The sequence below is a fragment of the Stegastes partitus genome, unplaced genomic scaffold, assembly GCF_000690725.1.
Source record: "Stegastes partitus isolate 25-593 unplaced genomic scaffold, Stegastes_partitus-1.0.2 Scaffold1, whole genome shotgun sequence".
In the NCBI taxonomy this organism is placed as follows: domain Eukaryota; kingdom Metazoa; phylum Chordata; class Actinopteri; family Pomacentridae; genus Stegastes; species Stegastes partitus.
This window is the reverse complement of record NW_007577732.1, coordinates 1,184,706-1,208,364: the sequence shown is the minus strand read 5'-3', so window position 1 is coordinate 1,208,364 and position 23,659 is coordinate 1,184,706. Positions and strand designations below refer to the sequence as shown.

Below are 23,659 nucleotides of genomic sequence, written 5' to 3'. Positions count from 1 at the left end.
TCATCATTGTGAGCTGTATTCCCGAGTGGGATGGCCTTCCTTGTCCACCAGGCGGTTGGTTCACTGGTACACTTTTGTTTATAAGGCCATGCTTGGACTTTTCCCTCCCACATCTGTAACTTGATCACTCAGAGAAGTGTTGACGCGTATTCTATGCGTTCAAATGACAATTTGTTGCTTGATGTTCCATTTAGCTGCACTTAACTGGGAAAAAGGGCTTTTGTTTACTCTGCTCCCACAATATGGAACATGATGCAAAAAGACTGGAAACTGACTGAACTTATTTCATTAAGCAACTTTAAATCCAAACTGAGAGCACTTAGACAACGTTATCTAATTGCCACTGTTTTTCATAATGTGTATGTAACTTTACCTATGTCTTTTAAATTGTAACTTGTGCTGCCTCTTGGCCAGGACGCCCTTGTAAAAGAGGTTTTTAATCTCAATGGGTCTTTCCTGGTTAAATAAAGGTTAAATAAAAAATAAATACATTTTTCAGGGTCGGTTGCTACGTCCATCTTTTATACAGTCTATGGTTCTTTCTGAGGTTTTTTTTTCTCCCCCTCCCTCTGGGGGTGGGGATTTTGGTTCCTTCCCACCGTTGTCAACCGCTTGCTCAGAGGAAGTCCAAAGGCTCCTCTGGATTGTTGGGTTCTCTGTTTAAATTTGCAAGGTCTATACCGTACTTTGTTAAGCGCTGTGTGATAATGTGTTGTAAACTGTGCTATACAAATAAAATTGAATTGAATTGAATTGAATTGAATTGAATTGAATTGAATTGAATTGAATTGAATTGAATTGAATTGAATTGAACTGAATTAAATTGAACTGAATTAAAAGTGATCAGCATCTCCTTTCAAGATACACCTCTCCCAGTGCTCCTGCCATATTTGAAACGCTCTTTGGATATCTCATTCTGTATAAACGTCAACCACCATCTGCACTGTACACTGAGGTCTCCTGCTCTCCTGTCACCCTTCAACTTGAATTTCATTTTGGGGAAAAGGAAGAAGTTGCAGGAAGGCAAATCTGGTAAGTATGGTGGGTAAGGAGTGCCGATTGTGTTAGTGTGGCCACGGAATTCATGCTGAATGTTTTCCTCAGACACCTCAGGACTCTGGATCATAGCTGTACACTCAACTCTTGTCAACAGTAATTGTCCTCAGCATTAGGCTGGATCAAGTTGACACAAAATTTGATGCTTGCTCTGCGCAAGTTTGAAGTCCAAAAGGTGAAACTGTAAAAGCTCAACCGAAAGTTGTGAAAGATCTTCCAGAGAGCATTATAAATGTGCCAGGATCACTGGGAGCTGTATATTTCTGCACAAGGCGAGAACTTCTAGTGGAAAAGCGGCCAAATTTAAATCAGGCATTGTTTTTTTCTTTTTTGTAGACACAGCTCGAAATACTTTAAACATTTGTTAATATGGCAGGCAATGAGAAATGGCATTACCTGACACGTTAAGAGAACGTAACACAATCTAATTCAGTTTCTGGAATGCAACCTTTCTCAAAATGCCATAAACAGCAGGACAGTGCTACCAATGTTCTTCTGTACTCAGCACTCAGTCCTGCATAAGTATTTGTCTAAAATTACCTGTCACCCCACATACAGCACAGTTGCTAGATAAAGAATGATGTCTTGGCTGTGAAATTAATACTGCAGCTTCTGTTAGAGCAGACAGAAACACTGTTTAATCCCTTACACCTTTGTGTAAGGAACTCACCATCCGAGCACACCAAGTTGCTTGAGATACAGAGAATCGATTTTGTTAGAGTTTCATGCACACCACTTCATCATGTGGAGAAATCCAAAGCTTGACAGGCCTGCGGTGCCTAGTAACAGTTGCTAAGCTATGACTGAAGAAGCACTGTTCGGGGAGGGGGCGCTTTAGCCAGCAGTCAATATCCGCGTGCTACTGGAGTGCTGGTGCTTGTGTGTTTGTTGGTAAAACCTACTCTGCTTCCAGCGCTGCTCCCTCCGCCTCCACCACTCGTCTGGTCAGCTCTCTTGAGATCTGCAGAGCTTCGGCCCGCTGCATGTCCGTCATGGTGCAGAAAGACGCCACGCGCTGGTCTGGAGACAAAACAGGTGACGTAACAGGTCACAGTCTGCCTCAAACATCAAAACAGGAATTGTGTTTTGCATAGCGTTTTATTTTGTTAACATGCGTCTAAAATAGAGCAGAACAACACATCGCATACACACATTCCTGACAGGATGGAGCGATTCATTCATGGTTGGTATGAATGGATGGCTCTGGTTTAAGTGCTGCTGCAAAGCCACTAAGGACAGTCCTCCCATACTGAGAGATCTATAACGAGACAAGGAAGGAGGTGGTAAACAGGGCATTTCTAGACTATCACAGATAAAGTCAGTCCCTTGGGTGTTGCTCCAGTGCCCTCACCCCTCCGAGTTTCCTCTGACAGCTGTTTGGCTCATAATGGGCTGGATCCCAGGGAGCTGTAAGACACCAGTCATGCTTGTTTTACCATATCAGGCCCTTAAGCTTTGTCAAAGCCCCATGGAAAACCCAAACTTGGCATGTTACGCTTGGGGACTGCTCAGTTTTAAGGCGTAATGCTCTTTTCTTTAGAAACCACTCTTTCTCAAGCCCTTGGTCTGAGACTAAAGATAGGAGGATCTGCATATTCATAGAAAAGATTAAGGAAACCCTTCCATTAATTTAGCCCCCAAATGAAAGCTAATCCACTCCAAGACAAAAGCTGGTTGAGCCTGGAGTTGGTTGTTCAGACGAGGCAGGAAAAGGAGACCAAGCCTTCATTTACATATGAATGAACATTTTCCTCATATTCGATGGCTGCATCAGAAAGATTAAAGACTTTTAGGAAAGCAGAGGCAGGCGTAGAAAAGCAGCTTGTCATTTCTGTGTGACCTGGTGTCCAGATTTACTGGACAAATCAAAGAAAAAAATACAGATTACACCGAAGAGAAGACACGATAATCTGTGAACAGAGTGCGGCGTGTTTATTTGCGAGGGAATATTAAAACATGTCCAGTTGTTGACAAAGAGAGTGATTGCACCAAAAGCCTTGAGCTGCTGAAATTTACCAAAGCCTGTTTCTAAATCCATTTGCTTCTACTTTCAAAAGTCAAGAGAGCACAGGGAGTGTTTTTTGTTTTCTCGTGGCTGGTGCAAGCCAATCCAAACTGCCTTTTTGCATTATAAAAATGAGCAGTCTCTCAGGATCCACATGACCAAGGTTATGAATGCTATAAATGCTTTACATCTCAGCCAACCTCTTTCTCCCAGGGCTCCAAACAGAGCTGGTTAAACATACATGGCACAATAGTAGCCCGGAGCCACTTTCTGCTCGGCAACAAGGCTCCAGTTTACACGCCGCTTTTCTGGGCTAGCCAGGCTGCCGTGACAACCGCCTTGGTGCTGCCAGTCAGACTCTGCATCATCTCCACTGATTCCACTCTCGTTAAATGATAGGCTGCGGGTTATGCAGCAGGAAATGGATCAAAGAAGAAATTCCGCGGAGAATTCATTAATTATGACAAATGAACGGTCACATGCTACGTTGCCTGCTCGCTGCTCTGGGGTCAGATGGAGTTCAAGTGGAAACAAAACTCATGGCATGTTAGCGTTTCCGTGATAGATGGGAAGTACACTGGCATGAGAGCGGTTGAAAAAAAAAAAGTACTTAAATTAGAAAAGAAATGAACAAATGATGATGCTGACCATGCCGTTGCTGGGATGTGTCAGCGCTGGTTAACTGAAAGAGTGTGACTGAGTGAAAAGATGGCTTTCTGTTTTGACAGGACCGACAACGTTCTGGTTCAGATGTATGTGACTGTTTGTCCCACGGCTGGATGCCACAAAAACCCACAAATATGCGCTGTAGAGGAAGAAAATCTAAACCTTATTCAGATTTAATGGACAAGACAAAAGGCCAAGAAAGGACACTAAATTACCCCAAACTAATAACCCAAGAACTGAATAGTAAAAGGCACCACTGTAACAATTCTCTCTGAGTGGTGACTTTATGGTGTGAAAATTGGCTCCATGTCTGTGCTGAGAAATGGCGGCTCATTTTTCATAACAGTGCTTGATGGGAATCACAATGGGGCTCAGAGCACAGGTGCAAAAAGCAGAAAGATTCCCAGAAGTCACCTCCTACAGCACTTAGGAGACACTAGAAGAAACACAAACACGCAGCTCACACAATCCTACGCATGCAAGCCAGTGAGCACTTGCAGATTGCAGACATACAAACACACACGCTAAGCAGCCAGCGCGGAGGTAAGAGGAAGAAGGGGGGAGTACGGGGGTTTACACAAGGTGCCAGCAGCTTCAGCCAGGCTGGTTACCTTCAAAGGCTCGTGCTGCATCGACCAGGTGAGACCAGTCCAGGCCCGAAGCAGTGTCTGGGAGGGGCATGAGGCCCGGGTCGCTGAACTTGGACCTGTCCGCCAAGGAGCCGTCAGAGAACCAAAACTCATCTGCAGAGACAGGCAGGCACTCCGATCAGTGTCTGGGCCTGGCCTGAGTTAAGGGCTAATCTTTGAGTCACCCATCATTTTGCATCAGACAAGAGGGGTTGGGGGAGGAATGGAGGGGCGTAGAGGGGGAAAGTCAGGGAGTTTATTTGAGCTATTCATTGCTGCCTAAAAGAATATTTATCAACCTAATGCCAGTCCTGCACATCAAAACGCCAGGCTTTATTAGTCTGTGCTCCGGAAAGCAACTCCAACTCTGATCTGGGTGCCTCTAACGGAGCTTCTAACAGGTTGCCACAATTACACTTTGAAAGTTTTGTATCTAAGTGACAGCACGATAAGCTCGAGTCACATTAAACCACCTTCTCCCCGCATAGCACTCACAAGGCTCTGTCTGAGGGGCGATAAATGACTTGTCTAAGTGAATGTCTTCATGTTTCAATCAATATCTCCTTTCCCTCCCCTCCGTCCCTCCCACCCTTCCTCCCTCTCAGCCCTGAAAGACAGAGAATGCAATAAACAAGCTCCCATTCTGCGGAGAGGCATTTAGAAAAGCATGAGTGGAGAAGCAGAGAAGAGACAGAGAGCTTGAGGTGATGCTGACACTCTCAATTTTCAATTTACCCAGCATCTTGGAGCTTGAGTGATTCACTGTTTACCAAATTGGGCTGTTTCAGTAAAGGGAAAGAAAGAGCCTGTGTTCTCAACTATCCTTCAAAACAATCAGGAATCCATCAGGTTGACAGCCAGAAGAGGCTAAAGAGAAAAACATCTTTCCAAAAGCCATTTTCTATCTAATGACGGCAGCAGGAGACAGGTGAGGAACGCTGTGGAAATGAGACAGGAGGGACAGAGAAGGGGAGGCAGGCAGGGACTGATGAGTGAATGAAACATTATGTATGACAGACATTGTGATGCTCCTGATGGGAAAAATAGGCATGTTCATGTCAGAGATCTTAAAGACCTGCAGCAGCATAGGCAGGACACATCACACCTCTCATCACATACATATTCAGAGGATGCTGGGAGAACAGTAGAGAAGGGGATACTAGCCAGCAGTGACAGGTGCTTGCTTAATGCAGACGGAGTGGCAGGTCTCTTGCAAGTAGCACACCGCCTCACCCATTCCCAATTAGTTGGCTATATTGAGGAGTGTTGCTGGAGTGTGTACCAGTTGTGCTAATGATAACGGTAGGACACAAGTGGCTCTTCAAACAAGTATCTATATCCTGGCTCTTATCTAGTGCCAGGGAGGAGGAATGATAATCCAGGAGCAACACGCAGAGGAAGTTTGTACTAGCCCTCCTGTCTCTACGAGGCATTTTAATGAGGCGGTTCATAGATCTGTTTGTTTTCTTCAACGCAGCTTCTCCTCAGTGACGTCATTTAGGTGTTTCTTTTTCGCTGAACTGGCTGTTTGACGGTTCGACTTACTCCGTAGGTTGGATGCTCCCTGGTTGTGGATCATGCGAGGCGGCAGTGTGCTGTGGTAAGGTGGGGTGGTGCTGAATAGGATGTCGTTAGGCATGGCTTGGTCCAGCATGGAGCTGTGCGAGCTGGCATATGACGAGCCTTTACGGTTGCTGCACACGCTCTCGTCCGACAGCGTTCGGTACAGGGAGCGTCTTGGTGACAAACTGCCCACGGCTGACACCTGAGAGAAAGGGAACAATTTGTCAAGAAAACAGTCATGAAAATGGAAATGTTGGAGACGAATGATCTTCAAGTTCCCACCAGTGCCCCCTGTCTGCACCTGTGCCTTTCCTCGGCACAGCAGGTTTACATGAGTAGGCAGTTGGGTGGGTAAGCAGGGAACATCGGGGAGCGGTGTCAGGAATCAATTACAGTCTTTGCTCTCAGGAAAATGCAGATGGATTGAGCACAGCTGGAGAGTGTCTGGCAGAGTGGGGGGAAAAAACAGGGGACAGGGCTTGTGGAGGTGGTGACAGAGGTCACTGCGCTGTGGCAGCCAGCAGTCACTGAGCTTATTGTGTGAAACTATCGAAAACAGAGAGGACTGGGTGCCATAAAGCTAGAAGAAAAAACATGAGTACAGATGAGCCAGAGATATATCTGCATTTAATTTAACATGGTGAGGCCAAACACATATGAAACCAAAATTCCCCTATTTTTTATCTCTATTTATCTAACCCTAACCCAACTTTGCAATTGTCTTTGAACAAGGATGCAAAACTTTACATCAGGGCAAGCTGTGTGCTTTTCTCTGAGCGGAACTGAGAAAAAACACAAGGTACTCTTCTGTAGGGCTGCAATTAATGATTATTTTCGATGTGGATTCTGTCTATTATTTTCTCGATCAATCATGTTTACACGTCAAGCCACAAAATTTAAGAAAATGAAAAAATGTTGATGAGTGTTTCCCAAAAGCCAAGATAATGCCATAGAAGTGTAAAGAAACCTGAAAATATTCAATTGCGAAAAGCTACAATCTGAGAATTTTTTTCCAGAAGAAAATACTCCAAAAACAGATTTTTTTGTAAAATACTTGACAATGAACTTAATGGTCCCATATTGAGCCCGTTTTCAGCATAGTAACTAAATCAAATCAAATAATTATGTCTCACTTGTCCCCAGTGTGTTTCTTTAAGTTCATCAGCTCAAAATGCTGCAAAGATGGTTCATTTCACCATGACTGTATAACCCCTAAGTTTTGCAGGCGGCTTTGCTCTGAAAACCAATGAGCTGCTGCTGTTCCTGTTCTCTTCAGGGAGAACATCCTCAGCTTTTAATCACAGTTGAACCTGGATGACTACTGGTTAGTTAGACAGCACCTGGGTTGAATTCGTCCTGTCTTGTAAAGCTGGGAGGCCAATTAGTTGTAGGGAGGAGTTGAAGAATGGCAAAAGTAAATGTCTTCAGACCATGACAGCTTTTATTGTACACCTTCAAGTTTATAACCCCCCAAAAACATAATAAAAATGGATTTTCACCAAATGGAACCTTTAGTAGTTGACAACTAATCTATTGTTTGCTGCAGCTCCGCTCTCCTAGAACAGCCATTACGTTTAACTGCAAAGGGATTTACAGCCCGTTAACTAGTTTTCTGACCTAACCACCCTGCTATATTGATCTGTGCATGTTTACTTACATGTCTGAGGCTGCCTTTTACTGTGGTTGTTCTGCCTTCTAAGAAGAGTGCAATAATGGATGTTGACTAATATATGATTATCGTGAGTCAGTCCGCTGTGGTGGCCAAATGGATGCATCACATAAAAAAATACTGTCATCTTAAAACATGTAATGTCTTACCACTACTATTTCGTCAAACTATATCTACAAACAATTACAATAAGGTGATTGGTGGTATAGTAGCACAATTGTTGTAGTCAGGTCAGCCAGCAAGCTCACATAACAGAGAATCTAAAGACTTGAAGAGGCCAATGGGAGACAAAGTCGAGGTCAAAGGGGAACACAAGGTTAAGGATGAACAATCACAAAAGCTGCAAGGGCTTAAAAAGCTGCATGATCCTAAAGGGGATGTCCTCTGAGCACCGAGAACAATTACACTGGATATGAGAGATGCAGAGAGATACTTGTGTTCCGTGACTGTGGCCAGAATTTTGACAGAGGATCTACAGTTTAAACACACAAAACCACAAAGACCGATCCCATCCATCATTGTCCCATTTAGCTTACATAAATGCAGCAGGAGTGACATCAAAAGTAGCCACAAATGATATGCGGGGCAGTTGGCCAGATGAGTAAATGTCTGCCTTTGGCTTCGCAGCTGTAACTGACACTAGACTGGTATCCCCGCAAGCCAACACCCAGCCATCTCCATTTCAAAGACAGATCCCCCACAAATCCCACGATGAGAATTAAACAAACATCTAGTCCGTCTTTAAAGCTGAGATATATACTGGAACTCAAAGCAGTGTATGCGTACTGCCTCCAAAGAACATCTCAAAGGCTTTAACTTAACAAGGTTGTCTCTTATTGCAAGTTTTCCCACCCAACTTTACAAGATTAGACCCCACAAGGTTCTCGCTCATCAAAACAAGTTTAAAAAGGATTTGCTGCCCTCTTATATAAAGCAAAAATAGCACCGATTTAGAGCGCCCATAAATACAGTCACAGCAAATTAAACTATTTCCAGTAGGGCTTAATGTTTTTTTAAGAAAACCATCTATTTATTACATCTACGGCATCAAATCAGGCTCTCTGAACACATCCTGGCAACCTTGAACTGAACCTACTGTGCACATTACCCAGAAAATATCGTATTAATAAAACCTGCAAGGCTATTGACTATTCTGGTCCGTCTAAATCCACCTCAGCTAGCAACAGTCTCAGCCTGATTTGAGCTGTACGGTCTGAATTATTTTGTACAACAGCAACACGCTTATCAGTAGAGGCAGCAGTGACACATCCACCTAGATTTTTCCTGATTTCCCCGACTTCTTTCCTCGCTGCCCACATCGAACAAAGACAACAACCAGCGCTGGAACCCTTTGACGTGCCACATGGGAGGATGTATTGGACAACCACCTATTCAGATGCTTTTTTTCTTTCCCACAGGAGGTTCAAAAGAGGAATGCTGTGGGAGAATAAGCTGTGAGCGGCCTTTCCTTTACGTCAGCTACACAATGGCTTGTCTGTCTATGGAAGGGCGTCTCAGCGGACACGGTGGTTGGCAAGGAAAATCTATCTGCACCTGCTCAGCCACACAATGAATGGCATCAGGTGACCACTGGAAGTGACACATGCATTAACCTTTACTGTATACCCTGCTTAACCACTAAGTAGATTAAACAAGTCAGACTATATTATCGGAATTGGAGATAAATCAACAATGTTTCCAACGCTGTTATTTGACTCCTTCATGGCCCAGTTGATGATTGGAAATATGCGGTCCTGGTGAGCTGCGACCAGCAAACAACAGTAGGTTGTTATTGGGATCATGTGTATACGGTTGGAGCACCTGACTCTGTGCTCTCCCTGATGCATCTCTTTCCCAGACTGCTTTTCCACACACTATATTATCGCACTGAATCACACTTGAGAGTGTGATTACAACAGACGCCCTACTGCTCTTTGAATCCACTGTGTGCATTTGTACCGGTTACTGCGCTTTCCCTCTCTGCGGGAAGCAAAATGCAATCAAATGAAGGTGCATCAGCACATGCTTGATACACCTGTTTCATTTTAGACGGGCGCTGATGCTGCCTGGTTCTCTTGTAAGCACCACATTTTATGCATACTGTAAGGCCGCGGAATGACAGCAAGACAAACTAATCAGTGCACTGAGCTGCTTCGTGTGAGGGACAAGGCCTGCCTGTGCCAGAGGACATGCCTGTCTTCTCTGGTGAAGTGAAGTGCATTTGTATTAGAATTGAGTAGCATCCAAAAATAACCCATTTGTCCGTCTCCAGGGTCCCTTCCTGGTAGATAATGGATGGGGGATGGTGCAGCGAACTCAAGATGCAATTAATAGAGTCTGCAGGAACATCAAACATCGATGCACTCTCTGCAACTTCCTGCCTTTAATCCATGACATCCCGACTGAGCAAACTCAGGCCCCGCTATAAATTAAATTAACCAAACACTCTGTGCCAGTCAATGGGGACTGAAAGGGTCTTGTGTCGGGAGAGAGGAGGCCTATCAGCTGCGGTGCTCAGCAGCAGTGCCAGCTGATAGGCAGCAGATGTTTGATAGGCAGCAGATGTTTGTTCTGCTTTTACTTGCTTCCCAGCAAGAGGTTATCTGCTCTGGTTCTGGCCCTGTATGTACGCGCTTATTAGTCCGCATGAGAAAATAGCCTAAGGTAGACTTTTAAAATGTCATGCAATAATGGTAGAAGCAGTCATTGCTTTACAGCTTTAACAGGTTTCAGTTCACTGTGTGTAATGCAGAACATCAATTTAGAGGTTAGGTGTCATTAATTAATCAATCAGTCCTTCAACCCCAGTGACCTCACCTTCCGATTCCTGTCCTCCCCTGGTGGGCTGCTGGGCAGCATCATTTTAAGATATTCCTCTTTCGAAAGTCTCTGCAGTGATTTTCCATCAGCCTGGAGCCGGCAGGCAGCCTCTTGCGCGTACAGCTGCCTGTAGACAAAGCAGAGGGCAAAGAGAAGCACAGCTCGTCACAAGGGTCACACGAAACACATCCCAACAGGGAGGCCTTGGGGCCATCACAGTCTGGGTTCAGAGGTAGCCCCAGCTACTTAGTGAATACTGCCAGTATCACACAAAGGGTTCAGGTGGAGGATCCGTCTTAGCATGCCAACATCAGGTGCCTACCTGCTATTTTCTAGTCAGGTGCATGTGGGGTAACAGGGATAGAGAGAGGGAGCTAGGAAGGGAATTTATTTCCAATCCCACCCTGTCCCATATCACTGTGCCAAAACCGTGATTAAAAAGACTGCAAAGCATGCAGCCAAGCACTGTGAGCGGTAGAAAGGAAAGAAAAACAAGGCTTTTTGGACAGAAATCACATCCAGAGACAAGTACAAGTGTTGTTCAGACAACAATAGAGGAAAACATGAGAGCTGTTAGACAGGGTTGGAAAAGGACTCACAAAGAGGTGACATGTTTTGTTGGCAGTGGCTGTCGGCGGAGTTTTGTCTGAGAACATTTGAATGATTCCGAGAGTGTTTAGCTGGGAGGGGAGAGGGCATGGAGGATGTGACGACCTGGCTGGTGAAGTCGTATGGCTGCGAGACCTCTGCTTTAAGTGAGCAGCCTAACCATGAGTCTGTGAGTGCTGCTGGCAGGGTGTTAGATGGCTGCAGGGAGATTTACGAGATGGTTAGCTGATGGGACAGTCTGACTGTGATGGTTATCTAGAGACACTCTTGCTGAGAGTTACCCTGTTTTAAGGTTTGGGCACCATGGCAACCAAGCCCTGAACACACAGAAAGATATTGCAAATGTCTATGATTGCCAGATACCATTCTGACTGATTCATGAGGTCTCTGGCTTAAAAACAGCTCTATTCTTAGGGCTGCATTTGGAAAAGTAAGTGGAATTAATTGAACTTGTGGCTTCATGCTCAAAATCTTATAATTTTTGTACTCTATCTTCACTTTGTGCCTGTCCATTTTGCTCCAACATAATAGATCCATAATTAGATGAAGAGTAGAACAACACTGAAGCCCTGACCTTTGCAGTTAAAGGTTAGTTTACTGCGTAGCAGCTTCTGCTAAGTGTCTACAATGTGTAATAAATGTTTTCATGCACAGCGTGAAAGAAAAAAAAAGGTATGTTTTCATCCATCTGCTTTTAATGTCAATTTTAAATGCCAGTGTTTTGATTCTGTGTTTTTAGGTTTGGCTGAGACAGAAAGTGTTTGGGCACCCAAAAGAAAAACTGCAATAAAAGCTGAGAGGAACATAATTTTTATTCTCTCCTTGCTGACCTTGTTTTGCTTTTTCTACTGTAGACAAAATGTTAATGTAAATGTGCACAGTGTCCGGACTAGGTCACTTATTGTATGTCACCCCTTCTCTTTGCAACTATAGGTGGTGATAAAAGCTTCACAGGATGCACATGTTTCAAATATAAGAAAATCTTCTATCTTGGGGATTGGTGGGGATTGGTACGACATGCCAAGACACATCAGCAACTGGTACTCATTCAAAAGGAATCTTTGCACATTTTTTTGAATTTATTGCTATAAATGTGCACATTAGTACACACATTTCGTTTTGCAGATTTTTTTTTCATATCTTTATCAACATCCTAATAGAAATTTAACTAGAAAGACTGGGAGGAGGTGTTCGATGGACGGTACACAGGAGAAGGATTCTGTACAGCACAACTGTCACAGCAAGTGAAGCACAGCTAGTTGCGCTCCACTTTCAGCAAGTGCAACATGGCAGGATCACCTCTTGAGACCTGTCATGAGACAGGAGAGGGATGGTGGTCTGGGATAAAGGGGGTGGGGAAGCGTGTGTGTGTTGGGAAGCAGGCTGGGTCAGATCAGGGCCACGGGGTTGACTTTAACTGTGTACCTTGAACGCTCAGAAAGCATTTGGAGAAGGAAGGCTAACAAGCTCTCCGCTCCTCTGAAACAAGAAGTAGAAGCAAGAGAAAAAGAGCTGAGGGTTAGAAGCATTGTCACACATCCTGCATTACACACAGTGTTAGAGCAAATGAGAAAACTTTTCAGAAACAAGGAAGAGAAACTTCATTATGTTAGAACAATATCTGTGAGTAATATTAGGCCATTTATCATGAGGCAACGGTTACGTAAGATGAAATAAAACAGTAGGAATATATAAACAAACAATGGGGAGGGTAACTGAATTACAGAGCTTTTTCATAAGTCGGGAGATGATGACTTCAGTGGATGCGATCAATCACGCAGCCGTAAGTAGCAAATTTCACAGCCTAAATGAAATTACTTGGGAGCGAGAGCAGGGGGTTTCTTCCAGGGCAAATCTCACATTCTCTGCTCCAAAACATGCCCGGAGCTCGCTTGCAAACACATTCGAACAAGCACACACACCTACACACTCCATCAAATCTGTGTTTCCATTTCACTATCGATGGCTCTCTGTTCTCTACAGCACACCATTTAATCATCAGACTGATATAGTCAGTCATCAATGCTCATATAAAGTCTGAGGAGAGTATACGTTATCTATGTGGCTGAATGACTGCATACATTTCTCCTCCTGCTCTATATTGCTACACTACAGGCTGTTGTGCGGATGGTGTCTTTAGGCTGCATGTGTGACAGCTGTGTGTTGTTGTGTGTGCATCGTCGCTTGGGTCCCAGCAGAGATGCTGATCTGGTAGAAGCTCGGCCTGTCAGTCCAAGGGGACTTGGCTTCACAGGAGAGATCAATAACCACAAGTGACATGTGCCAAGTGTATTATGTCCACGGTTTCACTGAGCTTATTTATTTTGTGGCTGTCGGCTTCAATCAAGGCCAGTTTATGCACTCTGGGTGGGCTGATGGGGGTGGGGACAGTACGTCTGAGAGGAAACAGCTCTACAACGAGCGAAACAGTGCTGCATGATTAAAAAGTGTGTCATCTAGCTTTGCATGATAGCTGGCTCTGAACTTAATATGAACCACGTGAAATACAGCACACTGTACACACTTTTTTACGTTTTAGTGGCATTGCACACATTTGGTGATCTCATACATACTCTGTCTTGCTTTCTCTCTCACACACACTCACCCACACTCTGAAATGTTGGGAGGTCCTTCAGTGCTGTGGGCATCATCATCATCATCATCATCATCATCACCACCATCATCAGCCGTCTTCATGCCCACTGGGAGTTTGCAACTGGCCTGTGTGCGTGTCTGTCCACAGGCCTCTGAGCTGGGTCCAGGCCCAGGACTGGGCCCGGGCCCTGGCTCTGGCCCTGAGCTGCTGGTCTGGGGGATGGTGTACACCTTGGACGAATCAGCGGATATACAGTATCTGGCACCGCGGGCCAGAGGACTGCCAGAGTGGTGTGAGCCACTGATCAAACAGCAAAAAATAAAGCATAATGTAACTCAAAAGTGAACACAAGATGAATGGATTTAAAAACAAAGCATAAAAAAAGCACAAACAACCATTACCAATGAAAAAATATGAACAGCTGATAGCAACACAACTTAGTCGAATGTATAAAAATAACCTAATAGGATGATTTCTTTAAACTTCAAATGATTCATGAATGGTCTGCAATGCAGTTGGCTAAACAGAATGACATAATTTAATCTACGCACAACTACTTCGCCTTTAACCTACATCGGAAGATGACTCAGTTCCAGTCCATCATGTGAGTATTCCTGCTGAACTTTGTCCTTTCAATATTTAGTCAAATATCAACTGACAAAGCGCATTAAAGGGTCAGTGCATTCAAATCACAGAGAGGCATTTCCCCACTCACTCTCAGGGCTATGCAGAGGTTCAGAGACATCTGCCGCTGTGTGTTCTACTGATTTATAGCTCTCAAGCATAAAAGTGACTGCATACCACAAGGTAAAAAAGGGAAGAACTGTTTCTAATTTTGCTATCTGGGAGAACTGAACCTTGAAATTATGATCAAATGGTCAAAGAATTGCTTTATTCATAAAGAAAAGTTGATGTATATTTGTAAAATTGTATAAGCTACACATTAAGAGCTTCAGTAAAAAAAAGCAACCTGACTTCTCCTTTATGTTCCTGAAGATGTTTCACCTAGTGAAATGTGAAAATGTGGTAGATTTTTACTGAAGCTCACATGATTACTGAGACCTGCATGACTGTGAATCAGCTCCAGCTTCCAAAAAGCAGCAACACCAGTGTTTCGGTCAATTTATATACAGTATATCACAAAATCCACATAATTGGAATGCGGTTTGTGCCATTTCATGTTCATGATTAATGTTTTACCTTTTTTGAAAATGTTTTGAAAAAAAGTATTTAAATGTAGTGGAAGATGAAAGGATCTCATTTGTCTGTGACGTGAAAATGAGCCATGCATCACACGAAGAACTCTGCTTGCCTGTCTTTGCTCTTGTTTATCTTACATTGTCCTTCACAATTTGAAGAAGTCCCACACAATCTCACACATGCTGTAGTTCCCTCCATTCATCTTATCGTTAAAATGAAGGTGGACAGTGTTTCTTTCATGTCTCCGGCTTTGTTAGGATTCATCTGTTAGCTACTCGAAAGGATCTTGAATTTAGATAAACAGCACAGGTCCATAAAGATATGTTTTAGTTTTGTTCCTGATGTCTTGTTGTTTGCTGGGAAACTTTTAGCAAATGTGAAACATTCTCTAAAATACCCTGAGACATCAGAGCTGGCTTTAGCTGGAGGCACTACACACTCTGTTTCCATATTCATGACCATCTGGGCCACACCCTACAAAACGTGCTCCTGCTGCTTCACTGTTTGCTCAGATGACACTCTGGTGTCAAAGACCATTACGTAAAAGGTGGGAAGCGCCAGAGCAGTCAAGGTGATTGCGGGGGGCTCTTTCCTGATTTCTGAATGATATCCTGGACTGGACAGCTCTGACACCTCCCGAACAGGTCAATGATCTGAACAGACTGTGGTAACATAATCCTGTGCAGCATAAACAAATAGATACCCATTCTATTTCATGAAGACAGACTGTGAGTGGCTGCAGGGCCAACCCTCTCTGACACCCCTTCTTTCTCCCAGATGGGCTCCAGTCTGGTGAGGAGAACTTGGAAGACAGTGTGATGAAATCCCCCTTTATGCTGCTACAGTCTGACAGCAGCCCCACCCGCCGGCGCCAGCACAGCTGGATGAGCCAGGCTGCAGGTCAACAGTGAGGGAGCACGGCCGGGTGAAAAGGTCACTAAACAGCCAGCAACCTTGCTTGCTGTTTGCCTCCGCGTGTTTAACAGAACAGATAATGGGCTGAATAGTTTGGCAGTGGTAGTGTTTGAACCGCATACTCGAATGTAGTGGATTTTGCTCGAAGCCATGAAAAAGGGTGTGAATTTCCTATCACGCAAATTACTGACCCGACCAAATAGAAATAGGCCACAAAAGAACAAAGCATTTGCCCACAGAGAGGAAAACACCAGAAAGTCACCACAGACATTAACAGGAGTACACAAACGGTGAAAATATAAGCTACATGTCCCCACAACAGCTTCAGTGCTTCCTGGCATAGTTTCTTCAAGTCCCAGAAACTCTACTGGAGCTATAAACATCATTTCTCTGAAGGACACCTCATTACCTCATTTGATGTTTTCCTGATAGGTTTGGGAAGTGTTCACTGATACGTGCTTTCAAAATCTCCCCTAACCGTTTAATTTGGTTAAGATCTGGTGACTGTAAAGACAAGAGCCTATGACTTAATGCCACTCTTGGTCTTGAATGTAAGTAACTAAGGTCACCACATTGGCACCCCTCTGTAACGGCAAAGTGTTTGTTACCCCACACACAAAGGATCCAACAATTAGAAATAACAAATCTAAGCAGTCATGTAGGAGAAGAAAAAAAAAGTGGTGTCTGTACTGTACCTTGAATGGGATGAGATCTCACTCAGATCTCCGATGCTGCCCTCCGTCACATGACTAGACATGATGGCAGAAGCGTAACCCTGTGGTAAGTACAGTTTCCCATGATCCTCTTCCGACGCCCCGTCCTCATGATGCTCCGACACCCAGGGCTGTCCCTGCTCCCCCACCCTGCCCTGCAGCAACACCCGGGCCCCGGGGGCCACGCAGGGATTAGTGTCTATGCCGCTGTCTGTGGATGCCCCTTTGATGTAAGTGAGGCCCAGCATCTCCGGGTCCATCAAGTCTCCAGAGCCAAAGTGCTTATCGTCACTGTTGCTGGAGGCGTTGCTTGAAAGAGTGTTGCTACTTGAGTGGCTCGAGTTTTTATCAGCCGTCTGGTACAGAGACAGAGAGAGAGAGAGCACGAGGGGTGAAGGAGAAGGAAATACTGTAAATCAAACAAGGTCAAACAGCAGCTGCAAATAATTCTTTCGGTTGTTTAAACATGCTTGGAGTACCAGACAGGGAGGGGTTTACCCATCAGGCTACATCACATGTTCATGTGTCCCTGACTGAGGCGACAGCTTGTTTTCTTGGAAGCCATTATACTGTTGGCGAGTTGACAGTAAGAGGTAGGAAGAAATACAAACAGGGTCTGCTGACTGTCAAACTTTGTGCATGACCTCTTTAAACGGGTGCTTCTTTAAGAGAAATCAGCATGAATTAGTTTAAAAGGGATGTATAGCATTTTCATCTGCTATGTTCCTCTGGTTTGAATAGAGAGCCCAAGTTGTTCATCACTGAGCTGAAAAAATATTCAAGGTCAGGCCAACATGACCTCAGCATATCCGCCACATGTATCATCAGCCTTACAAATCAATTTGTTGACTGGAAAAAAGAGGCCTCGAGTAACAGGGGTTAACAGTAGGGCTTAATTTGCAAGTATAGACCGTGATCTATAAAGACTTGACCTATCATCCTTTCTTCATTATGCTGTGTTAACACAACTAAAACACATGGCATCAAAGACAGTTGGAAAAACAAGCTCTGTGAATTAGGGACATACAGCACCAAGAGAAGGGTTTAATTCTTTATCCAGTGGCCTGGGTTAATGCAACACTGGCTGAAAGCACTGAAAGAAGTTGTTGGGTTTGTGTGCCAGCCTCCAGCATCAAAGGAGAAAGAAGAAGAAAAAAAAAAAACAGTGTTGGGCAAAAAAAAAAAAGATAAATGAGAGAGAGGGGAATGTGGAGAAAGGGGAAATGAGAGGCTAAAGCACTTAATATATTCAACCTTCTAGGAAAATGTGTCCTAGAAAAGTGTGAGACGACCAGAAACAGTGATGAGATGAGACGCCCGTTAGCATGCTGATGAAGGGAAAGTGATAACTGTAAAGAGCGTCTAGAGGGGACGACACGAACATCCCAACTGAACACCACAATTGAGCTGCTGATTGCTGCAGAGCCCATAAACAAGGGCAATCTGACCTCACCCAGATTCAAACGGCGACGTGGCGTGAAGCCGGTCTGACAGTGCAGAACTCGGCAGTGTAAAACACTCAACTGCAAACACAGCAGCATCACACTCACAACTTTAAAATATTGAGCTACAGAGTCAATAATACATTTCGAAACTTCCATTAGCCCTCTGAACTCAAAGCATTTTCATTTGCTCCTGTCATAGTTTTACTCACTTTGGGCTAATTCCTCACTGCACCTTTACAGAAACAGCACAACCACTGCTGCAAGTAGAGAGAACTTGAAAATGTCTTTTGTGCAGTGTGACACAAATAGAATGCCATAAATCACATAAAGGAAGAAAAATCATATTCTTTGATTATTTATTTCAAAACAAAAAAGCAATTCAACATTTTCTGTGCCCACAGGCGTTGCCAATACTGGAAGAAAACATTTCAATTACATACTATCGATATTTTGCGACTTACATTTTTTCCTCTTTTCTATGTGTTACACATCCTGCAGTGCAGTTGAAAAGTCTCTCCATTTTTGTCACATGAATCCCTGATTGCAGTAAGTTAGCCATGGCTTCATGTTTGTGCCACATAATTCATAGATAAGTTGGCTTAAGAACCATCAGAAAGCAAAAAATTCCACATTAATTTTTGATTTTTATAGTTTCTAGCTTGAACAAATGGTTGAATATTGTCATTTAAAAGAAAACATGCCTGTCACACCTGTCGGTTGGCTTTGGGGTTCACAGGGTTAAATGTCACATGGACAGCTTCTGTCAACTGAAATTTGTCTAGATCAGAGGCTTACCCTGGACAGCTTGTTGGGCGAGTCTTTTCCTCCTTCTCTTTGCTTCAGAGGGTTCAGGATCTTGGTGGAAGGGATGTGCCATTTGGCCTCTGTGAAATCAGAAGAAACGCGTAGAGAAGCAGCAGGCATGAAAACAAGACATAATTCATGCTTACCGAACTGTTAAAACATTACATCTGCAGACATTACATGCATATGAATCATGACTGCTTAAATGAAGGAACAGCTGACTCACCTGCAGACCTGGTCCTCTCCAGAGTGGGCTCTCTCTCCCTGTGGATCTCTACGTCTCCCCCCTGCATGTCGCCTGCTCGCTCGTGGAGGATAGGAGAGGGGCACCTGGAGGAATAAAGAAGAAGAGAGAGAAAATGGGCTGTAAATTATTTCCTGTCCATAGAGCGAGCTGTGCATTGTAGTCGGTGAAAGGCTTCAATAGATTTACCACAGATGTACAGCAATTAGCTCAAGATCATTTAAGGTCAAATCACTTGAGCTCATAATAGAATAAAGAAGCTGCCAGACAACGCTGACAAGAGACCTCTTTTCATTTGAGTCCGTGTGCCAGGCGCTCTTTTGCTCTTGACAAAAGGGAAAGAGCAGCAAATTTTTCAATGCGGGTCTTAATTAAACGTTAAAGAGCTAATAAAGCCTACAGCAGATGAACAGAGGCCACAGTGTCTCGAGGTCTGCAACAAAGACTCTAACTATAGATCAGCTGGCCGCTGTCTGTTGTTCTGCATTGCGGGATAGTGGTCCTCGTGAGTTCAGTGCACTTTTGAGGCCTCTGACAGAAACGCAGCAGTGGGGAGCTAAGCCTCTTGTCACGGTCTGTAACCACTTACAGACAGACGTTGGTCTCTGATGGATTCTACTCATGTACCAGACTCAGTCTGACAGATGTTACGCCTGCGCAGTCTACGGGTTGCCGTTGTTTTGCACACCATTATATGATTGAGAATAAGATAAAAAGCAACACGCTGAAAAAAATGTTTCATGTTGCAAAGAGGACAAAATAAGTGAAGTGGAAAATCTGATGACAAAAAAGAAATTGTGGTTACAATAATTATGTTGACAGATGCTACAAAGCCTCGTCCTCTTGGCCTCTCCTGGATTTTCAGTGTCGTGTGATTATTTTTTCACCAAAAATTTCTTTTCAGTGGCTTTCTTCAAAATTGCAGCGTAGTTTGCTAGAGTGGCTCTTCAGTCGCAGCAGGAGATACAGAAGGACAAGAAAGAATTCCTCATAATTACCTCCTATTATACTTAACAGCAACATTCTTTTTAATTTTTCTGAACAGAGGGAGATAGCTGTGCTGACGGTTACAGAAAAGAAAAACACTGTACCTGGTTTGGATTTGGTCATAAACTGTCTGCTTTAATTTACCGAGCACCCGCTTATGTCAGAAGTAGCCTTTCTTCTGAATGAAATCGTGAAACCAAAGCTCTGGGATGACTGAATGGAAACTAGAATAATGCATGTTAAATGAAAGAAGTCTCATACATAAAACACTGAAACTCATCTTCCTGCTTCCCTCATTTATGCTCTGGATGTGGTATTAGACCATGGCAGGCATCATTTTATTGTTTTGTTAGCTCAGTTCCTACAAAAAAACATGTGAAACCAGCCAAAAGTGCACTGATGATTTAGTCATTTCATGCGAAAAAATTGCTGTCATTTTGCAAAATTGCAAGTTCTCCGAAATAGTGCTGGGACTGATTGTGGCTGCATTCATTACTGTAAAACCACATAATTCTGGAGGGACTACTTAGCGGCTATTTCATAAAAAGTAACACTGCTGCGGTCCTATACCCATCATATCCAGGCTGTTGGGACCAGGTGCCACTGCCGCAGGGTCCTGGATCACTGGAGGACGACTGGTTGCTGGGGGAGCTGCGGTAGTGCTGGTCTCCCTTGTTGCATGAGGTGACCTGGGGATTCTCCATATCCTGCATTGTCCTGCAGAAACAAAGAAGATCCGCAAGTATTAAGCACACTGCCACAAATAGGGAAAACTAGAGTTGTATGTGAGTGTGTGTGTTTATATAGAGAAGCACTGGTCTACATTGGCCTGCACCTAATCGTTCAATATTTTTTTTTCTTTTCTTAGTGTACAGGCTCACGTCTTCTTCCTTTTTCAAAGGAAAGCTTCACTTTTTCAAAGGTGAAATCTGCAAATGTCACTTTGCTCGTCAAATTACTTAAAAGATTAGTTGTTGTAAAAATTGTTGACAGTTCTAGTAATTTCAACCCTAAAAAATTATTTAAACTGGATAATAACAAAATAATATACAATAATAATAACTTATTCTTCCTTACACAATGACATTACTAATGGGTGTTGTGCCAGAGGATGGTCTGCTGTATGTGGCCACTGAGAATAATCTCCACAGAAAATGTAAGAACTGTCAGTAAGGGAGACGGTGTCTTGTTCCCCAAACACAAACAGAAAAAAGAGATTAGTTATGGTAATAAGCCTAAGTGAGTAATCCAGACGGTGTGTGGAAGCTTCTGTATGTAAGAGGAAGCCTGAGATTTCTGCTCTTACACTTCCAGCTCACACATTTATACAGTTTAACTTATTGACCATCAGCTAAGCTTGGACTACCCAAAGTGAATTTCACTGCTCTGACCTTACTTAATGTCTTGAGACAAGAGGTTTCTTTGCTTACTTTCACCCGGCCAGGAAAAACTTACGGACGATGGTCTTGAGTGAAAAATAAACACTGGATGTGAGCTGCGTCTGCTGCCTAGAGGCCTTCCCTTTAACCAGCACACCAAAGTAGGTTAGACGACCGGACGTAAATAAGACTGCAATAACATAGGCAGGATGGCTTTCACATTAAGTCTCCAGCCAAGTCCACTTGGATATTCTATACGCCTTATATCTGCTTTTTTTTTTGCCTATATATTTGTTTGTTTAATGAGTCTGGGATTGGGTCTGTGTTAACTTGATTTTCCAGCTGACAAAACTGTTTCTTAAATATTGAAATCCAAACAAGACTTTGTCACGCACAAAGCAACATACAAGGATTTGATAATGTGCAGATAAATCTAATGAAAATAACTCAGGAGAAGTTTATAATCCAAAAATCACAATATAAATGTCCGTTCAGAAAGCGACAAATTCTTAGTATCAACACTTTCTGCCTGGTCATCAGGTTTCCTTTGTCTAGACCTCCATGGGAAGCTGGACTGTCAGTAACTCTATCGTAGCACACATCATCAAACGCATTGGCCAGATCGCTACATTTCCTCTCAGGCTGAAATGTTAGTCTCCTCAGTCAGGTCCAGGCACTATAATGTGAAACAGCAGCAGCTGCTTTTTGTTCTCTTTTTCTTCTTCACTTGACATGAAACGTTTTGGGGGGTTATTGAATGCAATTTTTGTCTCTCTGCTGCAATAGCATTTGAAAGTACAGAGATTAGAGGCTGGTTTCAGTTGGCTGCATGGTAGGCGTCATATTGTATGGTGTCCAGACAGGATTCAGCAACATGTGTGGATGAGATGATGCTTTATCTAAGCTATAAAGATTCACATGCACCCTTACAGACCAGTGGTCCCCACTTCCCAAAGCCCTGTCAGATGCACTCAAGTATTTTAGTGACCCCACCTGTCAGGATGTTCAGTTTTCATTTATACTGCTGCCATTTAGAGTGGCAGGGCTGCATGTTTCAGCCACTTCTGGTTCAACAATTTATCCATTACCTCAGCCATCTCCCAACCACTCATTCATTTATTCGGACACAAGCCATCTATTTAAGTTATTTAAAATAGCTATTTAGTTACCAAACACTTTTCCCACACTGTAGCCCCATTACTCTGGTCACTTTTCACTGAAAGTCATGAAGGAAATATATCACTTTCAATGCAGCTTGTCTGAAGTGCATGATTTTGCATTAACGAATAACTCTGCACAAGCAATACAGTTTACATTGTGTGAAATGGTTTTGGGAAGGCTTTTTTTATTTTATTTTTTTTTTACATTTTAGAACCAGCATTGGTCCATAAAAATTACAGACAGCACAAAAATAATCATAAAATATTTTTTTTCAGTATTTGCGCTACAATTTCACATTTATTACAAATGGAAACACCCATAAATACAAAACTTTAGTAAGATTAGGGCAGAGACTAACAGGTCAGATCAATAAGGAATCTAATCAGACAATAGTTATTTTATTTATTTTTTCTCCACAAAACGCAAACAGGAGCTGATGTTTAGTTTGCTGCTTCCAGCTGTTTATAGAAGTCTTTTCTTTGAGTTTATTAAATACCTGCAGCATCAGACAGCCACAGGATCCCTTTGAGCATCTCTGAATCCAGACAAGAGCAAGCAAGTTGTGCACATTTACGCTTGTAGAGTAACAGCAGTAACTGCATTATTTACTTAGAATGATGAGTTAGATTTTCATCACACATGTACATATGTCACATGTGACAGTAGGGCTGCAACTCACAATTATTTAAACTTTTATTTATTTGAGGATTATTTTAATTATTAATCAATTAGTTGTGTAGCATATGAAAAGAATGCTAACAAATATTAAGCAAGTCCAGGAGGAAGTCCTTAAATGTGTTGTTTTGTCCATAATCCAAATATACTCACTTCACTGTGATAGAGGAGTAAACGTTTTCTTGAATAACCATTCAAACTAATCAAATTAGTTGTCGATCAAATTAATAGCTGACAGCTAATTCAAGTATTCAATGCAGCTTTAATGGACAGAATTTTCTGTGGTTAGCAAGTCGTTAAAAAAAAAGACATTTTTGATACGCTTGTTAGAAACTTAGATTTATTCTTCTGTTTATTAGTGCATTATTATGCATCAAACATCACTTGATTTACTGTCCAATCTGACATTTATGACAAATATTGTATGTGTACTGTGATGCTATCTGTCACTGTGGTAGGTACGTCTGGATGACAGCATGCCACCACACTGGCAGATTAATGAAGCCAGGAATGTTTCATATCA

General features: G+C 43.1%; 1 protein-coding gene across 2 annotated transcripts in view; it reads right to left on the bottom strand.

The window, feature by feature from the left end:
- LOC103371986 (signal-induced proliferation-associated 1-like protein 2) overlaps window positions 1–23,659 on the bottom strand; it is a 91,235-nt gene that overhangs the window by 5,053 nt on the left and 62,523 nt on the right. Inside the window, exons 11-19 of one of the 2 annotated variants that reach the window (XM_008301531.1) lie at window positions 20,492–20,638; window positions 18,917–19,020; window positions 18,682–18,770; window positions 16,424–16,797; window positions 13,623–13,913; window positions 10,406–10,535; window positions 5,902–6,121; window positions 4,339–4,470; window positions 1,959–2,076 (exon numbers count right to left, since the gene is read on the bottom strand). In XM_008301531.1, the coding sequence (XP_008299753.1) occupies window positions 1,959–2,076; window positions 4,339–4,470; window positions 5,902–6,121; window positions 10,406–10,535; window positions 13,623–13,913; window positions 16,424–16,797; window positions 18,682–18,770; window positions 18,917–19,020; window positions 20,492–20,638 (1,605 nt within the window). The remainder of the gene's footprint in view (window positions 1–1,958; window positions 2,077–4,338; window positions 4,471–5,901; window positions 6,122–10,405; window positions 10,536–13,622; window positions 13,914–16,423; window positions 16,798–18,681; window positions 18,771–18,916; window positions 19,021–20,491; window positions 20,639–23,659) is intronic. The other variant, XM_008301612.1, reaches the window with a different exon arrangement.